Consider the following 18,920-nt stretch of genomic DNA (forward strand, 5'->3'; position numbering starts at 1 on the left):
CTGTCATTTTGAAATACAGTTCAGGTATTTTGTGACAGATCAAGAGAAGAAACTTCTACACTACTGACTTTAATTACTGATCTCACATGTTTATATTTGGCTAGGTTAGGGCTTCCCATACAGATGGAACAGGTAGACAGACTTTAACTAAATCTTGTAAATCCTGCTTGGAGCCCACAGATATTAGATTTTACATGCCAGTTCTACATCTGTTCTATATTTAAGGCAACTCTCTACTTATTTGTTTGTCGCTCTCTTTGGTTTCAGTCCTCCAGCCTCTGAGAACATTGATTAGTCTAAGTGAACTTAACTGTTTTATCCAGATGGAGCAACTCAACAAAATCACACTGAATGTACACAAACGTATTTGAGATTATTTAGCCCGAAGCATGTGGTAACGTGTACAAATAAATAACGTTTCCATAAAACAAATCAAATTACTTTGTGTGGGAAAGAAAACGTTTAAAAATGTTTCTGCATCTTTGTGTTTCTCATTAGTCTCTCTTGGACAAGAAAAATGTAAACTTCAGAGGCTGAAAGTTGCTAGGCTACTTTAACTCTGTGTGAGTCTCCATGCCACGGAGGTTTCACCATGCTTCTGCTACTCCTGTACTTTCTCACTGTCTATTATAAAGGTTACCAGTCACTGACGAATGCTTTTCTTCTGGCATCACAAAAGGGCATGGCCTTTTCTGCTCGATGCCTGTGTGAACAGACATTGTCAGCATGGCTAAAGAATACGGTAACAGCAATGGTGCAGGATCCAGAAGCTCCGCAGCCACAGTGAATCAGCTAAGTTAGTTACAAGTCTCATGAGGAAACAGCTAGAAAATTTTTCCACAGGAAGAACTTCATAACACTTCTTGGATTGTTTCGTCTTGGATTGTTTCTCTGAAGACACAGTTTCAAGGGCACAGTTCTTTTTTAGAAGTATCTAATGATCCACGTACTTCTTTAATATGCATTACAGTTTTGTTACTGCAATTCAGAGATCTGAAAGTAAAACGTGATGAACACACCATTTTATTTTATATATTCGAGGGCATCACATGACAATAGCAGCAGAGTCAATCAATTCAGTTTTGTGATAATGCCTTTGCTGTCACTACAAGAGGACAAACAGGTTGAATGTAAAATGCACAAGTTTCAGATGGAACCTCTGCATCTAATGTAAAAATACCTCAGATTTGATAGCACTGTTGTCTGGCTGTTTAATTTAGATAGCTGTTTTTTTTCTTTACAATTGTAAATAGAAAACTTTTTACATTGCCTAGATGTGTTAGCATGGGAAGAGTTAATGCTTTGAGAACAAAAGATGCATCCATTATAATGCTTTGTTTAAACTTTGACTTGTATATACCCACAACTGATCTTACACTCTCAAACAGTACAATTCTACATGTAAACAACAAATTGCATACTCACACTGTGAGTAGAACTGAGCCTTTTATACCAAAAAAGCTAAGGTATATAAGAGTGATATATATTCATACACATGTATGTTCTTATTCACATACACAAACGTGCTTTAAAGCATTCCCAGAATTGCTACTGGAAGCTTGTCCCTTAATGTACCCTAAGCATGTATTTGCATTTTTGAAACTGTGGAATTTATCTTTCTTTAATATAGTACGTTATAGAATGTATGGGGGGGAAAAAAAAAAAAAAAGAAAAAAAGAAATTTCTCCCACAGTGCTCCACAAAAGTTTTCATGTTCTCAGCTTCTGAAAAGTCTTAAGATTATAAACTTGCTGGCAAGCTCCTGAGGAATTTCAAGGCATCTGTGCCTGTGCTCCTTATTTTAAGCTCTGTCTTCCAATGTTATGAAATCAGCAAACCCTCCTGATTTTCTTAGTAACTCCATTTTATGTGGTTCTGGCTTTCAGGGAGATTCAAGAATGACATAATCTTTTCTCTTCTTTTCCCACCCACAGATTTTGGGCTGTTGCCATTGGTTACACCCTTCCGAGTAATGTGCAACAGGAATATTTGTCTGCTCCCATATGCCCTTAGATGGAAGGCAGCCCAGCAGAAATGACTACAACCTAGTTCCTTGGCTCTCAGTTGATCCCTACCATAGGTAGATCAAGGCTTCTTCCTTTTCTTTCTGTCTGTCAATATTACTTAGGCTTCTGTGCAGGAATGTCAGTCCAAGTTCATGCTGTTTTATAAGGAAATGGACTGATTTCTCAGCACATTTTAGTCCTTCTACTGAGAGGAGAGTATATGTCTCGAATGTAGTAGCAGTGAATAAACAAGCTATACAAAGTGCTTCTTCTGTATTTTTTACTGAAGCATTTACACTCAAGAAGTACAGAATTCTTCATTTTTGAAAGAAAAAAAAAAAAAAGAGAACTGGGCTTGTATGTACTCATATGCACTCTACCAATTATTCTTTGTACCAAACTCAAGCACAAAGATATACAACAGTATAAACGTCAGAAAGAAAAGACACTTCCTGGAGTTTTTATCAACATTATTGAATTAGGAGCATTTTGCAGTCCCACTGCCAGCCTCCTCAAGCCTCTCCTGACTGTCTGAAGACAAGAGAGTTGGTAGAATTTGGAAATGGGGCATTTTAATACAATATAGACAGCAATGCTCCCAGCTACATGTAAAATAATACTAAGACATGATTATAAGTTGAGAACATGATGCAGCAAACACAGCACACCTCCTAGAGCCAAACTCAGAATTTCAGAGAAAGAAGTATTCCTCGGCCCTTGGAAAGGGACGATGCGTGCAGCCGTGGCACAGCTTATCCTGTTTTGTACATTCACTCTGAATTTATCAGTCCCTGCAGAAGTTCTGAGAAGACTTGACAACAGAGACTTTCTTCGAAGTCTAGACATTATTCTATCCTGCAGATTAGCTCTTCTGCAGGCTGAACAAACCCAGTTCTCTCAACCTCTCTTCACAAGAGAGATGCTCCAGCTCTCTGCATGTCTTGTCTTAGAACCAGAAGAGGAAAAACTAGAAGAGTTGCAGTCACGGTTCTTTCATGATCAACTGCAGTGCTGTACGTTTCCTTGGCCCTCTTCTAAGTTCAGTGCAGCTGAGAGTCACATCTTTCACTCTTGCCAGTGTGTGATAATCCAACCAAAAAGTATCTAGCAGGAAGAAAACTGAGATAGGCTAGAAAAAAGGACAAATTGATTGTAAAGTCATCAGGGTGAAATTTGTGAAAAATCAACAGGAGTACCATGTGAAATGGATCCAGAGGATTGTTTCTCTCTCTAGGCTCAGTGGAAATGCAAGCTACGCTAATATTTTTGTTTCTGTGATAGAAATTATCTGGCTAATATATTGTAACATTTTAAGAAAGGGATAATATGAAAACCCTATAAAATTCTACTTTGGTGTCATTAAAAGTTCAAGGCACTTAAAAACATGTCCTCTCAAGGCAATTGTTAAGTTCTAGGAAGTTTTTGAGTGTATCTGCCCTTTATTGACAGAATAAAACGATTATTTAGATGGCCAAGCTCTTCAAATTTTAGTAAGTGTCTTTAACTCTGCCTCTAATTAGATCTATTTCTTCAATTGTTAATAGATGTTATGATAATAAGAAAGAAAATCTGTTTTAGCTGCAGTGGAATTGCAGTTACTTAAGATATTAACTTCACCTAGCCATATTAACATTTCAGTTTCTAATAATGAAAAGTATTATACAAGCATTTCCAAAAATTATCTTTATTTAAATGCTCTACACCCTATATTAGTGGTATTTTTTTTTCACTATATATGAAGAATAGATAAAATCATTTAACTTCTGCTATTATCTCATGGCAAAAATATGATAGATATTTATTTAGGGAAAAAAAAAGTAAGAACCTTTCTAAACAAATAGGTAGAAGATATATTTTGGGATAGACTATATCAGTTGATATTTTGCTCCTTGAACAGAATATTTTCTGGAATAGATCCAGGCTGAGAATCTAAAGTGCTTGTCCAAGCTTCTCAAACAACCTTACTTATGGGAATACTTGGGCCAAGTCATCAGCTAGAATCAAAATCATCAATCTTAACATAAAACCAGAGTTTGGATTGCTGGCAAGAGCTAAGCAAGCAGCAGAAACATTTTCAGTTCTGATTTTAACAACATTTGCATCATTATGACATCTGCCTTTTGATACTATTCTAATAAACTGTGTCAAGAATATTGCAAAAACAAACATTATACTTCATTTAGCAGCATATTTACACAGAGCTGGAGCTAAATTTCTAAAAAAAGAAATGGTGATGCTAAAGGATGATTCTGTGAGTAACACTCAGTTAATCAATAAGCAGATATATCAGATGACCCAGCCACACCACAAACCAATCTGCACTGTAAATAGTACATTGTAAAAAATGACTCATGACAAAGTATGTTCCATATCAGACAGGTGAAAACTGTATTTGTCAAATTAATTATCATTGTTAAAGCATGTTTCCCTCTGCCTGATTCTAAATTTTCCTCACGTCCAAGGGAAATATAGCTGCACTTAAAAGAGTTAAGTTCAGTCCTCAGATTTCAAAAGACCAAAATAAAACAAAATAATCATTTGGGAATGTTGGAATTGTAGTGTTCTTAATCAAACAGATGAATTCCTGTATGTTACAGCATGTAGATGTGATGGCAATTTTCACTGATGTACGAAGTGACTAAAATCTCTCTTCCCATTTAAATTTGCAATAAAGCATTACTGACTTGAAGGAGGGAATCCAGACTAATGTACTGAAAAACTTGTTGCTAATTTTCAAATGGTTTAATAGAAGGAGTGTTCATGGTGCATACTTATTTCTGTATTGTTTATTGTATTATTTGACATTTTTTTTATTTCACTGACGACCTAGAAGTGCATTGTGTTGAGCTGCAGCTGATGTTTAAATGATGCTTTTAAACCATGTAAGGCTTCTTATTCAAAAATACATTTGAAAGTCTGGAAAAATAAAAATTAAATAAATCTATGAAATAAATGAATTTTACTCTGAATTTTTGCCCCACACAAATTATTTTAAAGACTGTCTCTCAGAAGCTCATTCATTCATGGGCAGTATTTTGGCTCCGTGTGCATTTATGTAAGTAAGAAGAATTTTGGACCTCCTTTCTATTACATCAATAAGCTTTTCAATTCCTTTTCTGCCTCCTTGGCTCTCCCAGTATACTTTATCAAGGAACAAAGACTGAAGCAACTTCTCCCGTAAACGCTGGCTCCTCAGCACTGAAACTGCAGACTCAGGGAATCTGGAACAGCACAAAGAAAATCATCAGTTTTGCCGTCACTTTGAATTGCAATATTCATGTTGTGGTTTAGCAATCAGTTCTACGAATTTAGACCGTGACTCAGCAAATGAAGTCCATGCATGCCTAATCATACATGTATCTTTTACACAAGTAAGATTACTCACACATTTTTAGACACATCCTGTAATTCACTGCATGCTTCTTGGGCTGCTGATATTTATTCCAGTAACTTAGCGTCCCTTGCTTTTTGATTATAACATGGCAACTCATTTTACAAAATTATTAACTTAAAGCTTACTCATTGATTCCTTGCAGTATTTTGAAGTCGAGATTGTCCTCACTTCTGTCAAAGAAACCTTTATTGTCTATAAAGGCCAAGTGCCTTTGATCGTGCCTTCTCTGCACTATGTGCGTCAAGTCAACGGCATCCTGATCACTGCATCTCAGAGCCAGTCCTTGCTGCACACAGGAATCCTCCTTCAGAGGTTTGAATCCACAGCAGTGTCTGTCTAGCCGGTTATAGATCTAAAACCAAGCACAGCAGAGCGCTGAGTGAGAACAGCATCAAAGTATTTGGGGCATGGTGCCACTGTCAGACATTGCTCACTAGCACAGCTGGCAAGAGAACAAGTCCAGAAGAAGCATAATTAAAGGCAGCAGTGAAATGGCATTAACGACCTGGTCCACAGATTTCTCATACTGTTAAAAGCAATTTGCTAGACTGTGTATTGTATCCATTTTATAGCCATGATTTGTTATGTCAGTAGAAATTCTTTGAAAATAATGGAACAATGCCACTTTGTAACTGGAATAACAATTGGGGAGTTTTTACCAAAGGCTGTAGGATTTTTTTTACATGTTGTCTGTGGGAGCACAATAGAAATAGCATAGCCTGACAGACACAAAAGGCCTCAATTTTCTATCAGACATGCAAATTTTTTATTTTTTTTAAAGATGGGTAAGGGGCACATTAAACAACCAGAAGCTACCAAATGCAGGAATGAAGAGTAGATCTGTAACCACAGAGAAGCCTCTCCAAGCTGCCCTGTGATGCATACTTTAATGACATCAAGGTCTGGACTATTGTTTCCCATGGGAACACTCACTCAGTCATCACACAGCACTTAGCTGGAGGAATACATCTGGTCTAACTATAGCAGTGTAAATGCTAAGCATCTCTCCTGACCTAGTCATTTCTGGTCCTCACATAAACAACGACAAGAACTAAGCACTCCCTGAGCAAAGGATGCCATTTTAGGCTAACTGTTGAGCATGGAAAGATACATCACACTTCACAGGTACTCCTATTTCCTGCTGACTAGATAACAGTATTGCCAGAACCCTGAGTGCACGACTGGCCTTAATTGCCTTAAACAGTCTCACCTGGGACCTTCACACATTGCCCACGGGCCCAGGAGCCCTATTTAAGCTCAGGCTCAGCAGTTCAGCTCTCTTTTAGGCCTTACTGGGGGTGTATGTGCTTCTTGTCCTGTTACTTGGTGCTACTGGATAGCTGCATAGAAGTTCAGGCTTGATGACCCTGTGCCATGTGCTAAATGCTGCCAGCCGTGCTTTGGGCTGCCCTTAACTCCAGGCTTGGTTTCTCCTGGGGACCAATCCTATTCTTACTTGTAGGTGTTTGGGGAGCAGAAGTGAGGTAAGATGCATTTAGACTTAATGAATAAACTAATCGATAGTAAATCTTTTTTCTGCCCTTCTTGTTCACTGTATAGTGCTAACCTTTAAAACTGCTCTAGGTGTAAAAATAATACTGCTCATGTAAGCACAAAGCCTTCTAAAATTAGTCTTTTAATTTTTTGGCACCTCAGTGAAATGAAGTATTGTGACTTCTGATGTAGAACTGATGAATGTTTAAAAGGTCTCCTGTTATTGTTCATCAAGTGAAAGCCTGAGAGCTCTTTCTTTGTCTGAAGCATGTAGCACTGTTGCCACTGGAATTAGTGGAAGCATTTATTTTCAACTGAGAAAATACTTGGAGAAGAACTAGATTTCTTCCTCCCTTTTCTGCTGCACTGCACTGAGCAGGAACAAAGACTCTGTTGCTTGCAGTGTCCTAGCTCATTTCCCATTGAATTCATTGTCCAAAAGTGAAGGAGCAGCTTCAAGACTCCTCTTGTCCATAGCCCTATTTCATCCTCACCACATTTCGTTACATGTGTTAAATAGACAGGTAGACTGTGTTCTTACAGATAGCCTTTTGTATGCACTGCAACATTACAGGTTTAAAACAGAGCAAGGTGATACTCTGGAACTGATATTGGAACCTTAACAGCTTAGTACTGATTTTTGATACGTATTTATGTATGCACACGAAAATCAAAGAAGTCATTTTTATTTTTTGTGTCCTTACTCCACCTGAGTTCTTGAAGAAGGCAAGCAAAGGCCAAAAACAAGCATTTGTCAGCCTGCTCCTATGGTAATCCAGAGATTAGGAACCTCTTTAAGAGCACCAAAGGCATTTCTTTGATGGAATTATGTTTAACCTTTCACTGCAATACTAAATGATTTATGAAGCACTTTTTTACAGCCGTCTTCTGTAGTTTACCAGACTAGGCTTTAGACTATTAAGACATTTTTTTCTTGAATCAACTTAAGATTATTACACCTGATGGCCTCTTTAACTATCTTGAACAGTCTCAGACCATCATGGTGCTTATGCCCCTCAAATTCTAAGATGTTAGATTAACTCCACAACACAGACATTGTAAGCACATTACACAGGTACCTTAGTTCTTCAAATTCCCTTTCTATTTTCTGAATTATTCATTCTTATTCAATCTTACACGCACGGAGGATAAAAATTCCATCTTAGAATAGAATGGTTTTTTAACTGACCTCTCCTTCTAGAAAACAACAATTCCCTTAAGAAGTTTAAAAACTTGTCTTAGAAGATCTTAAAATTAAAAAACAGCACAGAACTGTTAAGGATTTTTTAAACTGTTCAACAAGAAAACATTGGCATGAAAAAATTAACTGATGTATTCTGCATTATTTCTGTTGGGGTATGTTGTATTATGTTTAGAACCAAAATAATCCACATGTGACTTTATTCTACTTTCTAAGAGTTTCTTGCTCATAGTAGAATTAAGATGGAGTCTTTAAACAACCAACAATATATTTTCAGAGAAAAATTTCATACTCTTTTTAACCAGACTGCAAAAATGCAAGCATAGGAAGCCTTCCTTAATCCTATAACAGACCTGAGAAGGGCAGGGATAGGCTATTCGTAAGGCAGAATGATTCTTGTATTTCAAGAAATGAAACTCTACTAAAAAGTTGAATTATATGAGCGCTCAATCACAGTGCATAAAACTAGTGCTAAATGCAATTTTAAATACCAATAGCTTTATAGACATCAGTAATTACTGCAGGAGGCTCAGTTACACACACCTGTCGAGCAGGCAGAGACAAATGGAAGCAATGCTAGGGGAGGTATAAAATCAGCTGCCAGCCATATAAAGTTAGTTCAGCTCAGTCCTTATTAATGCAGAGAGTATATTAATGTCCTGCTGTGTAACCAGGAACAAGTTCAAATTGTGCATTTAAAAAAAAAAAAAAGAAGAATTTTCTAATATCCCATGTGTGTTTTTGTGATTTTTTTGAGGCAGATATGTGTTCATTAAATGTTGTACCTGCAGAAGAAAATCGAAGACTGCCATCTTGGACCACTCGTGATGATGGATTTCAGTGCAGCCCCACTCATCTTTGGGAACTTTACCATTCTGCCAGCATTTCTGCTTCAGTAGTTGCTGATATTTTCCCCAGGTTAATCTCACTGAAGAATGAGTATTGTTATCAGTCGGACTCAGTGAAGAATCCCAGAGAATAACAGGACAGGCTTGACCAGCTGAAAAAGGAGAAATAGGTAGTAGTTATGCTGGGATACTGTCAGACTGACTTGAGACATTGCCTAAGCATCCACGATTACAGTGTTTTACAGATGTGGCAGAAAAAAATGTTGCTACAGGCTAATAACTTAACATCCTTTGGTTTATGTGGTCTTATTCCACATCTAAAACCAGACACCAAAAGAATGGAAGAAGCACAGACATAAATGCCTTCAGTATACAGAAGGCTGTTTTTTCCACTTGGAGGAGATTAATGTATTAAGCCATATACTAAACCTAAGTATTACAAAGTGCACAGGTAGATTAATACCCTAATGCTGCTGTGAACCAATGGTGAAGTTTCTACAGTGAATTGATGATGATTTACAAGAGCTTGAAAACTTCTCTAAGTGCATTTTCCCATATAATGGGCATAAAAAGATTATAAATCCTATACTCAAAGTGGATTTATTTTGTTATTTTTAATATTGTAGGCTTATAATGTATGATTTCACAGTCCTGAAGTGATGTATGAGAATACTGTAGTGTTAGCTTAGCATGAATAAACACCTTGACAATTTTATTAGTTTTTTCAGATACAGATAGAACATGAGAGCTGCTTTGTATAGCAACTATTTTGATAATTTTTTTTTCCCTGTATAGAGAGTATTCCACTTTGCTTTGAAATCACTAAGTTGGGGTGTGTTAGCGCTGGTGAATCCAAGTTTTGTAGGATTTTTTGTAGTTTTGTAGTGGGAAGAAACCACTGAAAAAGTTTAAAATAAAATAAGATTTTTCACCCTATATCTAATAACAGGCATGTGTGTCCTGTTAGGAAAATCAGACACTTTCACTGCCAATGCAATGCTCCTGTTGCTGCCTTAAGCAGTCAAGGACCAAGGACTGACCATGGTTTATTAAAAGCTTAAAATAAAATTTTATTTTTTCTTTCAGAAAGAAGACAAAATATGATGCCTTGTTACGGATAATGGGAATCAATTGCAAACCAGTTACTTACTGGCAGGTGTTCAGATGTGTGCAAAGCTCTAGAATTCATTTATATCCAACTTGAAGGTCTGTAAACCTACATGCCAAACATGTGCAACTCATGCAGCCTAAACTATCTGTCCTCCATATGCACTTGGACATAAAGATGTATCTGAAAAGAAGCTCTCCTTTTCTCATGCAGGCAACGTGCTCCATGGCACCTTCTTCAGAGGCAACCTGGACGGATGTCAGAACATTAAAGACTGGCACCAGAGATGAACAGCGAGGTAGAAGGTGCTAATGTGAATCCTCCACCTGTAAGCAGTGAGAATGGTTGATGGATATCCACACAGCACCTTCTTCTGACTGATCATAGTAAGTAAGAAACTTTCTTTGCCAATAATTAGCGGTGAATTATATGTAAAGATCCACCACTGTACTGCCAACAAAATAGAAGTGCCCCAAAAGTAATGCCTCCTATTTTACTGTGTTGGCCCACGATGTTGGAGGAAGATGTTGGTGGTACAGCAGTAGAACCTTCCCACCAATATTCCTTTTTATTTTGTTGCCATGTGACAGATGGCTGCAGAGGGGCAATCTAACAAAATTCCACTAACATGGAAGTGCTCATGTAGCACAGGTGTGCCACTGAATTCCTGCATGTGGGAAAAACAGCATCCACTGACATTTATCAATGCTTGCTGAACACTTAAGAGATTAACAGTGGATCTGAGCATGGTGAGGGGTGGATGGTGTGCTTCAGCAATGGTGACTGTGGGTCACCTCTGCTGGTGAAGATTTTGTTGAGAGTGACATGCAGGCTCCTGTTCATAGCCAGTGAAAACGCATAGCTAATTTTGGTGACTGTTGAAAAAGTTTTGTGGCTGAAAATTTGTTCTATCAAATAATGTTATTGTGCTCTTTGTATCTGTTGTAGTGTCCATGGCAATAAATAGGAGGCATTACTGAATGATTTAGGATGCAAGACTCCATGCACAATCACATCCCAATGTGTGCTCCATTAAGAGAAGTAGAGAAAAATAAACTCTCTTCCAACACCAGAATGTACTTGAACTTCGCTCTGCCATAGCATATGCATACAAGGTAGTCCTCTAATCAAGGCAAATTGTGGCTCTTTAACTCCCTTCTTGATTAGATCCTTGATTTGTCCTTAGGAACCCAAAAAGTGTCCTTTCACTACGATCAGCATCATGCATCAGCATGTTTCCTTTGATGGGAGAGGAACAGTGCTGAGCACTCCTGTAAAATCAGGCTTCTTTTCAGGCCTGAAATGAGTGTTTAGGAGTTTAATTTCCTAATTCCTAGCCATTTCCCAATCTCCCTCACTCTGTCTCCATCACTGATATTGTAGATTACTTTAGTCAGGTCAGCCATCAGCTAAGCCTCTTTTCCAAGGCAGCTGGAGAAGGTCTATAAAAGCATTGCAAACTGGCACACATGCAAAAAAAAAAAAAAAAAAAAAAAATCCTAAAAAACAGCTTCCTTCAGTATCAAGTCTGATCTTCTGTTTTTGGACCTCTGTCAACAGCTTAAATAAGCGACTTGCAATTTTTTCAACAAATCAAATATGTAAACTGCCTTCTAACAAAACAAACATCTCCTTTCTACTCAACGGGGGCATGATAAACAATAGTAATATTAATAATAATATTGTTATTATATTGTTAATATTATATATATAATTTTTATATTATATATAATATATACAATAGTAATATAAATAACAGCAATATACTTGAATAATATCTTAGTTTCCAATATGATTTTAAAAAAAAGTTAAAGAGCAAGGTTAAATACAGGAAATGTTTGCGTTCTAGAGGAAATGAGAGCAGAAAAGATGAGCCAAAATGTTTCAACTCTGTAATTTAAATTGAATTATGGGAATACAAAACAGTGGCTTCGGTAAAGAGCAGCGACTTAAATTTTTTGACACTAGCAGGAAAACACAAATTTGCTGAATTAAAGCAGATAAGGGGATGATTCATAGCTGTATCTTGGCATGAACACATGGAGATAGGCAGCTCTTCTGATTCAAACCTCCTGAGAATGGGGCTAGAGTTAACAGAGCAATGGAAAACACAGCCCAACCAAGAGCACCCAGTCTGATCAGCCAGAACTGAGGAGGTCCAGCACACTTCAGAATAAGTCCATTTGCCCTGAGTGGACCTCTTCCTTAATCAGTTTTATAATAGTAACACAAAGGGTTGCTGTTTTTCTGTTGCTGCAGCTGCGCTGTGGCTCTAATTACCAAGAATGCCATGGTTGCCTGTTACTGAAGGACCTAAGGACTGAAAAAAGCTCCTGAGAAATTCACAGTGAGAGAAGGAAATACTAAGAGGGAGACAGGGAAACTTACTCAAAGCAGATTAACTTCATTTTCTTTTCACCTGCTGCTTTAGATCCATTTAACTAGTTGGCTACCTCAAGATGAAATGATCTGGAAAACTGCATGAAATAGGCTTTCAGAATTTGTACTGGAACCTACTTCCCAGTAATTTGCGTGGATTTTTCAGCATCAAAAGATTTCTAAAAATTTATTTGGCCCTTAGAAGGTCCAGCTTCGGGGAATCCAAAGCTGAATACAGAAACCCCAGGTCACCACATTTGGCTGCCCCAAGGTACTCAGACCACTTTGTTCACAATTAAGCAGTGTACCACTGCTTGGCTTCTTCTGTATCAGCATTATCTCAGAGATCCATGTGCCATGTCACTCTAAAATTGGGCTGCATGCTGCTTAACCACTCAGATGCTCTCACTAATGTTATTCTTCTACCTTGTCTGCTAACTTACAGCAGGAGCATTTTCCCTAACTTTCAAAGAAAATACTTTCAAAGGTACCCAAGAAACCTTCAGTAAGAAAGCAGTTATTTCAGGAGATACTTGGAGACCTTTTCAAACTCATCATTGTTTGCTGCAATGCAGTACGGTTTACTGCTGTCACATTTAAAAGGAACAGTTTAGTTGCCCACGTAACTGACAGCAGCATTTGGATTTGAGAATTTCTTTGAGATTATGCTCTGAGAAAAGCTATAAAATACAGAAGCAGAAAGGACATGATTTAGGCCATTAACTTATCCTGCCTGTACGTCTGATTTGCAAAATTTGACCTGTGTGCAAATGGACATTCAAATTAAGGAATGCATGAAATGTGCATTAGTTGACCTCTAGAACATGGACTTACACACAAACATCTCTACTCAACAAGATGCTGGAAATACACTCTCTGGAGACATGTATGACATGATAGTGTATGTTGTTCAGGTTGCAGAAGTAGCACAGAAAAACTAAAGCACTTTCAAGCATTTTAAATGCATAAGGCAATGCTAGGTTTTCCTTGTTCTTTGCCCTAAAATTAATGACATTCATAACACCCTTACCTGCTGTTTTGCAACTTTTGGTGGAATGACAAATGCAGGCTGATACTGTAAGGTACAATGGTGAAAAAACCTATGGCTCTATTCATCATCCTGTAGAGGCCAGCAAAGCGAAACAAGCATTCCCAGTAAGTTATCTATCTCATGAGTCATTCACCTATTTGCACCTAACTAACCATGAAAAGTATTACTCAGAGGAAGGTCTTCTGGCACATTTCAGGAACAAAAAGCAGTTCTGGGCAAACAGTTGGCTCAGTCTCAGCTAACAGAGGGCCCACTGAATTGAATGCACATGTGCTTACTCTTCTCAAACATAGTCAGCCAAATTTACCATAGAAAACCGTGTGTTTGAGAGGTGGCTGTCAGCATGCAGTAGCTCTGGACTTAGGCAAAGAGATGTAAAAAAAAAGCTGTGCAGCAGTTGCTGTGTGTTATGTGAGGAAGGCTGATTAAGAGCTCTGCACTATGGTCCAAGGGGACCCAATTCTCTTCCTCTGGCAGTCAGCTGCGGGAAAGGAGCAAAGCCCTCCAGCCGTTATCGATTCATCTGTGGCTCCAGGGACAGCAAACCCTGGCAGCTGCTGAGCTAGAGAGCTCTGAGAATCTGTGCTGAGGACCATACTTGGCTTGTATGGATTAAAGTTGGTCTGTGACTAAGATGTGCTACATAGCAAGGACACTTAAGGCTCTCCTGTCCTTTAGGTTAGGATCATCAAATAATGAAGACTCTCCATCCTGACGTATACCAGAACTTATACACGCAAAGGGCCATTCTCTGCTTTCTTCCCCAGCACCTGGAGTTTTCTAGTTCTTGCTGTTTTACAGACAAATCATTTGTTTATAGGTGTTTTGGAGCTCACAATGTGTTCATGCTATGTAGATAGCAATAGGAGTAATGAGTATCTACTTGTGTATGCCCAGAATCATGCTCACGGCCTGTAAGACTGAACTTGAAAGGGCTTTGCCCACTTGTACACCATAGGATATGCCACTTAATTACAAAAATGAGAGTTATCATACCTGATTTGTCTGTGCATGATGGAAAAATAATATAATCTTCCCCCAAAAAGTTTTAGTTAACATCTGTGAGGGTTTACAATTAACTAAGAAGTGAGAGGGCTGTGAACAGAGAACTTGCATACAGTCTTTTGCTAGACTTTTAAAGAAAACCCATCAGTGAGGGAATAGTGGGAATAAAGGAAACAAAACCTATATATGGGTTTAGTATGTGATTCTTTGAAACTGCTTTCGACAAAATGAAAGGCAGTTTTGAAAAGCCCATTTTTTAAGATTTTAATGCTACATCAAACACGTCCTGTTGCATCTCATCACAAGTGAGGCAAGCTAAAGGGATGTGTATGGGGACAGAGATGTCAGTTCAGAAATTGTGTACATTTGTTCACAGTCTCTAATCATGTAGCACTCTCTTTGTCATATGAACAAACATGAATAACAAGCTACCCTGTAATAATCTTAGGAGTGCCCACCTCCCCTTAAGTGCATGCAAGTTACAGAAATGAGCTCACTAATTGTTCACGTTGTTTTTAAGAATACATTTTTGTTAATTTTGTCAACACGAAGATGGTTTCAAGATTATGCCAAATACAAGCCTGCAAATAGTAGTGAGCTCAAATAGATATGAGGCATCTGAGCTCCAGAATATTTTGAGGCTAAAGAAATGGAGAGAGTAGGTACAGTAACTGTTCCAAATCCTCTGTTCACTCTTTGGCTGGAAAAAATGAAGTGGGACCAAAATAATGTTATTTCTCTTCTCATCACCTAGCAACACTCTTCTTGCTATAGGAACGTAGCCAGTTATGTGGAAAGGAAAATAAAAGACAGCAGAATGACTCTGTCTGTTCCAGACAGTCCAAAACATACTGTAAGGTGACAGACACTGTGCAACAGTGTGCAATTAGCCTAATGGCCGTTCACAGAGACTTGCAGTCTGTCATCTCTGCAGCCGTGCTGTGCAGAATTCCTCAAACTGAACTACCTTAATTCCTCATGACAGCTCTATAGCGATAAATCTTGTGCCTAAAAATAAACTAGGCATAATGTATCTTCCATGCCCTGCAAGTATGAATAATATTCAGAAGCCACTGAACTGTTATTCCTAGAGATTCATTCACATTGTTGTACAGGCTGCCAGAAGGAACGTTTACAAAGCAGGAACAAATCAGAGATCACTAGGTCCTCTTCCTGCTATCAGATTTTAGAAAGCCATTCCTGTGTTACTTGTTTCTTTTTTTGAAGACAGGCTGAAATAGAAATATTTCCTTTAAGCTAATTTCAGCAGTAAGAAATGAGCAGCAAAAACAAACAGCCAGCCACTTTAGCAATGATTCACTAAAATGCAACGTAGTCCTTTTGGGCTGTGATTTGTGACTGAACAAAAATAGCAATTAGGCTGCAGACATTTAATAAGTAGCTATCTTAGATGTAGACTTCTAACTTGCATTGCATGTCTGAATCTATCTTTAATTTCTCTATGGGATAGAAAGCCAAAGTTTTCATTGAAAACTGTTTAAACCAATTGTGTTAACAGGTATATTGCAACATTTCCTGCAAGTATTTCTCTGTCTACGTTATATATAATATGTAATGAGCCTCAAAACATCAAGCAGGATTCAATGAGACGTAGTAGTTTTTTTGAAGTATGAGAAGGGAGAGCATAATATTAAAAATAAGTAGTGCCCAGAGGTATTAGCAGCGTGCAAGCTTCTTCAGGAAGTCCTCCTACCTTTTTAAGTAGGTTGTTACCTGACAAAATACAAAGCCCTTTGCCTACCACCTGTTTGACAGATGAATTCTTGTGTTCCCTTCCAATAATATTTTATTCAAGTCAAATCTAAGAGATGAAAAAAATTAAATGAAAGGCAAATATCCAATGAATCAAAAGGAACCTTCTGGAATTTCTTTAGTCAGTCTGTATAATGCCATGCGACATACACGACTCCCTCTTTTTTATCATTACTAATTCTCATGGCCAGTGAATCATTACTGCTCCCAGCAACTCAATCGGTTTTATATTTATTCTAAATTTGGAAGCACTGCATCATTTGGACAGCACAATTACCTGACAGAAACTACAGACACATCAGCTTTATACCCTTCTAACAATGGGATTAGTTCTCAGACTAGCTGCTGTCCTGTGGTTAATGTGGGATGGGGGAGCTGAAAATCATAGGAATGCGTTACCTTGGAAGAACTCCGATTTCCTGCTTACAGAAGGTAAGCTCCTGTTTAGCCCCAAGATCCTATCCAAATGAAAGGCAAACACTTCACTCATGTCTAGGGGTCTTTTGATGATGCCACAGTGCCCCTGACTACAGGCAGTTCCTGTGGTGCTGGGGCCCCTCTCAAATACTACCAGGACAGCTTTATGAGAAGGTAGTTCTTGGATGCTCTCTATCCGAGAATCTGCCAACATACGCATGCTTAGAATGTCTTCTTTGCTCAGCCACGAGGGAGAGCTCTCACTGTAAATCCTGATGTTACTTTCTTCAGCCTGAGGTTGTGCCTTAATCCTTCCAGAAATCCCCCCAGGTCTCTGATGTCCCCTCTCCCTGACTGCCATTTCTTTATGCTGGAGTATATCCAGTTGGTGTTTTTTCGCCTCCAGAGCTGTTGCTGCTCCTATTGCACCCACAGCGTGAATGTCCCTCCCCGGCTGCTGAAAAAAGATCTCCTTCTGGCCAGTGAAAGCGGCTTTTGGAAAGTGCTGCCCATAGGACAATGGGACTGCATGTTTCTTCCTGCTCTTTGGCTTCACTGTGCCTCGGATATTGGCAGGCTTGCTGCGCTTGGACCGCAGGGTGATATAAACCACGTTAGGTGGCACCAAGGTCCCATTGCCATCTAGATTGGGTTCTTGGAAGCTGGATGGTGACAGGGTGCTGTCCAGTGGGATGCCCGGAAAAGAAGCTTGCACTGCATCCTGGAGACTTCTGGAACTGATCGTTTCATATCCTCCTTTATGCTGGGGTAAAACGTGGCCCACCTGACTGACGAGGAATCCCAGGTAGATCACACACGCAGTGCCCAGCAGCAAATTCCTCCTTGTCCTCAGGCGCCTGCAAGTCCACAGCCTCAGCGTCCGTGGGGAGCACAGGCAACAAATAAACAAGTTTTTTATTTTACCTGGCTGATCAAAGAAGGTCATTTCTCTAGTGAATCTGCATGATGAAAACAGCATACAGTCTTCTGTACACTCCAGCCAGGATGATGATGCATGATTTCCCTTCTCTGTTTTCTATTTCTCCTTTCCCAAAAAGCTTCCTGCATGGGTGATGGACAGAGACTGTGGATATGCCTGGGAATGTGTTTAGTACTAAGGATGCTGACACTCCACGTCTGCAAGCTGTTGAATTCTTATCAGCCACCACAGGGCAAGTGATTGGTTTCAGAGAATGAATGGAGCCAGCTACGTAAGCAAAGTTTACTCACTTGTAGTCTAAAATATCTGAAGTTCTCCCTTGCAAACTGCAGAAAGAAAATGGTTAATAGTACCATTTCATTACACACATTCAGCATCTGTGGTTCTATATTTAAAGAGACAGAAGTTCTAAATGAGATAATATGCATCTAGAAATGTTCCAGAATACATCTTTCCTTTCTAGTTACAATGTAAGTTGAACACCAAAATCATGAAATACAAGCTCAAACTGTAATCTCAGCTAGCTGTCTTCCAGCATTAGAAGAAAAGCTTATCAAATCCAAATCGTTATCTTTTTCTTATAAGACAGAGTCTTTACTAAAGCTCATGTTATGGAAATGCTGTAAATTACACACTACTAACAAGCAGTAACTGTAGTAATTACATATGCATATACTCAGTAATACAAAAATAAAGTAGCAGTAACAAATTTCCCTAGTTTAATGTAAATGCAGTTCATATTACTCATAAACCCAGATTAAAAATGAAAGATACTTAATTCTTTATACTCTTGTGAAGCCATAAAATAGAACCTAGCAATAGTTTTTCAAATAAAATCACAGTGCCTTATATATACTTTCAAAGAAACAAAGAGAATAAGTGCATACAGTATGCTTATTGCTATAAAAAGTATAAAGCCTCTTACCTATTCAGCTTGACTCATCCTTTGTCCTGGTAAATTCCTTAGGTTAATAAAAATAACTTAGTAGAACTGACGTTCTCAAAGAATTCTAGCCCATATTTCAGTTTTAAGTATAGTTCACATTTATGTACTTCATTACAAGCTAAATAGTGTTTGGAACCTAACCGTACTGAGAGGTTGTTTGCATACGAACTGCTATAAACTTACATGAACCTCACGTTAAAAAAAAAAAAAAAAAAAAGCCCTCTTCTATTTTAAATTCTGTAATGAAAAGTTCTGTGAAGTAAGTGCCTTCCAAAAGTACATTCCATCCATTTCTAACTCCTGAGGGCCCTCTAGTGCACTGCACACAAATGAACAGAAGAAATTCCCATTTTTCCAG

At 38.4% G+C, this 18,920-nt stretch overlaps 1 protein-coding gene and 1 long non-coding RNA gene across 2 annotated transcripts; one reads left to right on the forward strand and one right to left on the reverse strand.

Annotated features, from left to right (window-relative positions):
- Positions 1–917: 917 nt before the first annotated feature.
- On the reverse strand, positions 918–18,857 carry GASK1B (golgi associated kinase 1B). Its single transcript, XM_085222002.1, has 5 exons — positions 18,542–18,857; positions 16,659–17,942; positions 8,881–9,095; positions 5,526–5,752; positions 918–5,227 (listed from the first exon to the last, which is right to left on the reverse strand). Exons 2-5 carry the CDS (start codon positions 17,653–17,655, stop codon positions 5,020–5,022), a joined length of 1,647 nt encoding a protein of 548 aa, XP_085078128.1. The 5' UTR covers positions 17,656–17,942; positions 18,542–18,857; the 3' UTR covers positions 918–5,019.
- LOC146544394 (uncharacterized) lies at positions 6,745–10,398 on the forward strand. The gene is made up of 4 exons (XR_014882808.1): positions 6,745–6,884; positions 8,857–9,113; positions 10,030–10,149; positions 10,265–10,398. It is a non-coding gene; the product is annotated as an uncharacterized LOC146544394 (long non-coding RNA).
- Positions 18,858–18,920: the final 63 nt, after the last annotated feature.

This window comes from Meleagris gallopavo, chromosome 4 (assembly GCF_905368555.1).
Source record: "Meleagris gallopavo chromosome 4, MGAL_WU_HG_1.1, whole genome shotgun sequence".
NCBI lineage: Eukaryota > Metazoa > Chordata > Aves > Galliformes > Phasianidae > Meleagris > Meleagris gallopavo.

Bases quoted from the DNA above. Each gene is read 5' to 3' on its own strand.
- GASK1B (XM_085222002.1), bottom strand. From the start codon at position 17,655: ATGCTGTTTTCATCATGCAGATTCACTAGAGAAATGACCTTCTTTGAT. The intron at 9,096-16,658 runs GTAACGCATTCC...CTCCTTTTTCAG, and splicing joins GAAATCGGAGTTCTTCCAAG to CTGGTCAAGCCTGTCCTGTT. The intron at 5,753-8,880 runs GTACAACATTTA...GCTTGGTTTTAG, and splicing joins TCTTCGATTTTCTTCTGCAG to ATCTATAACCGGCTAGACAG.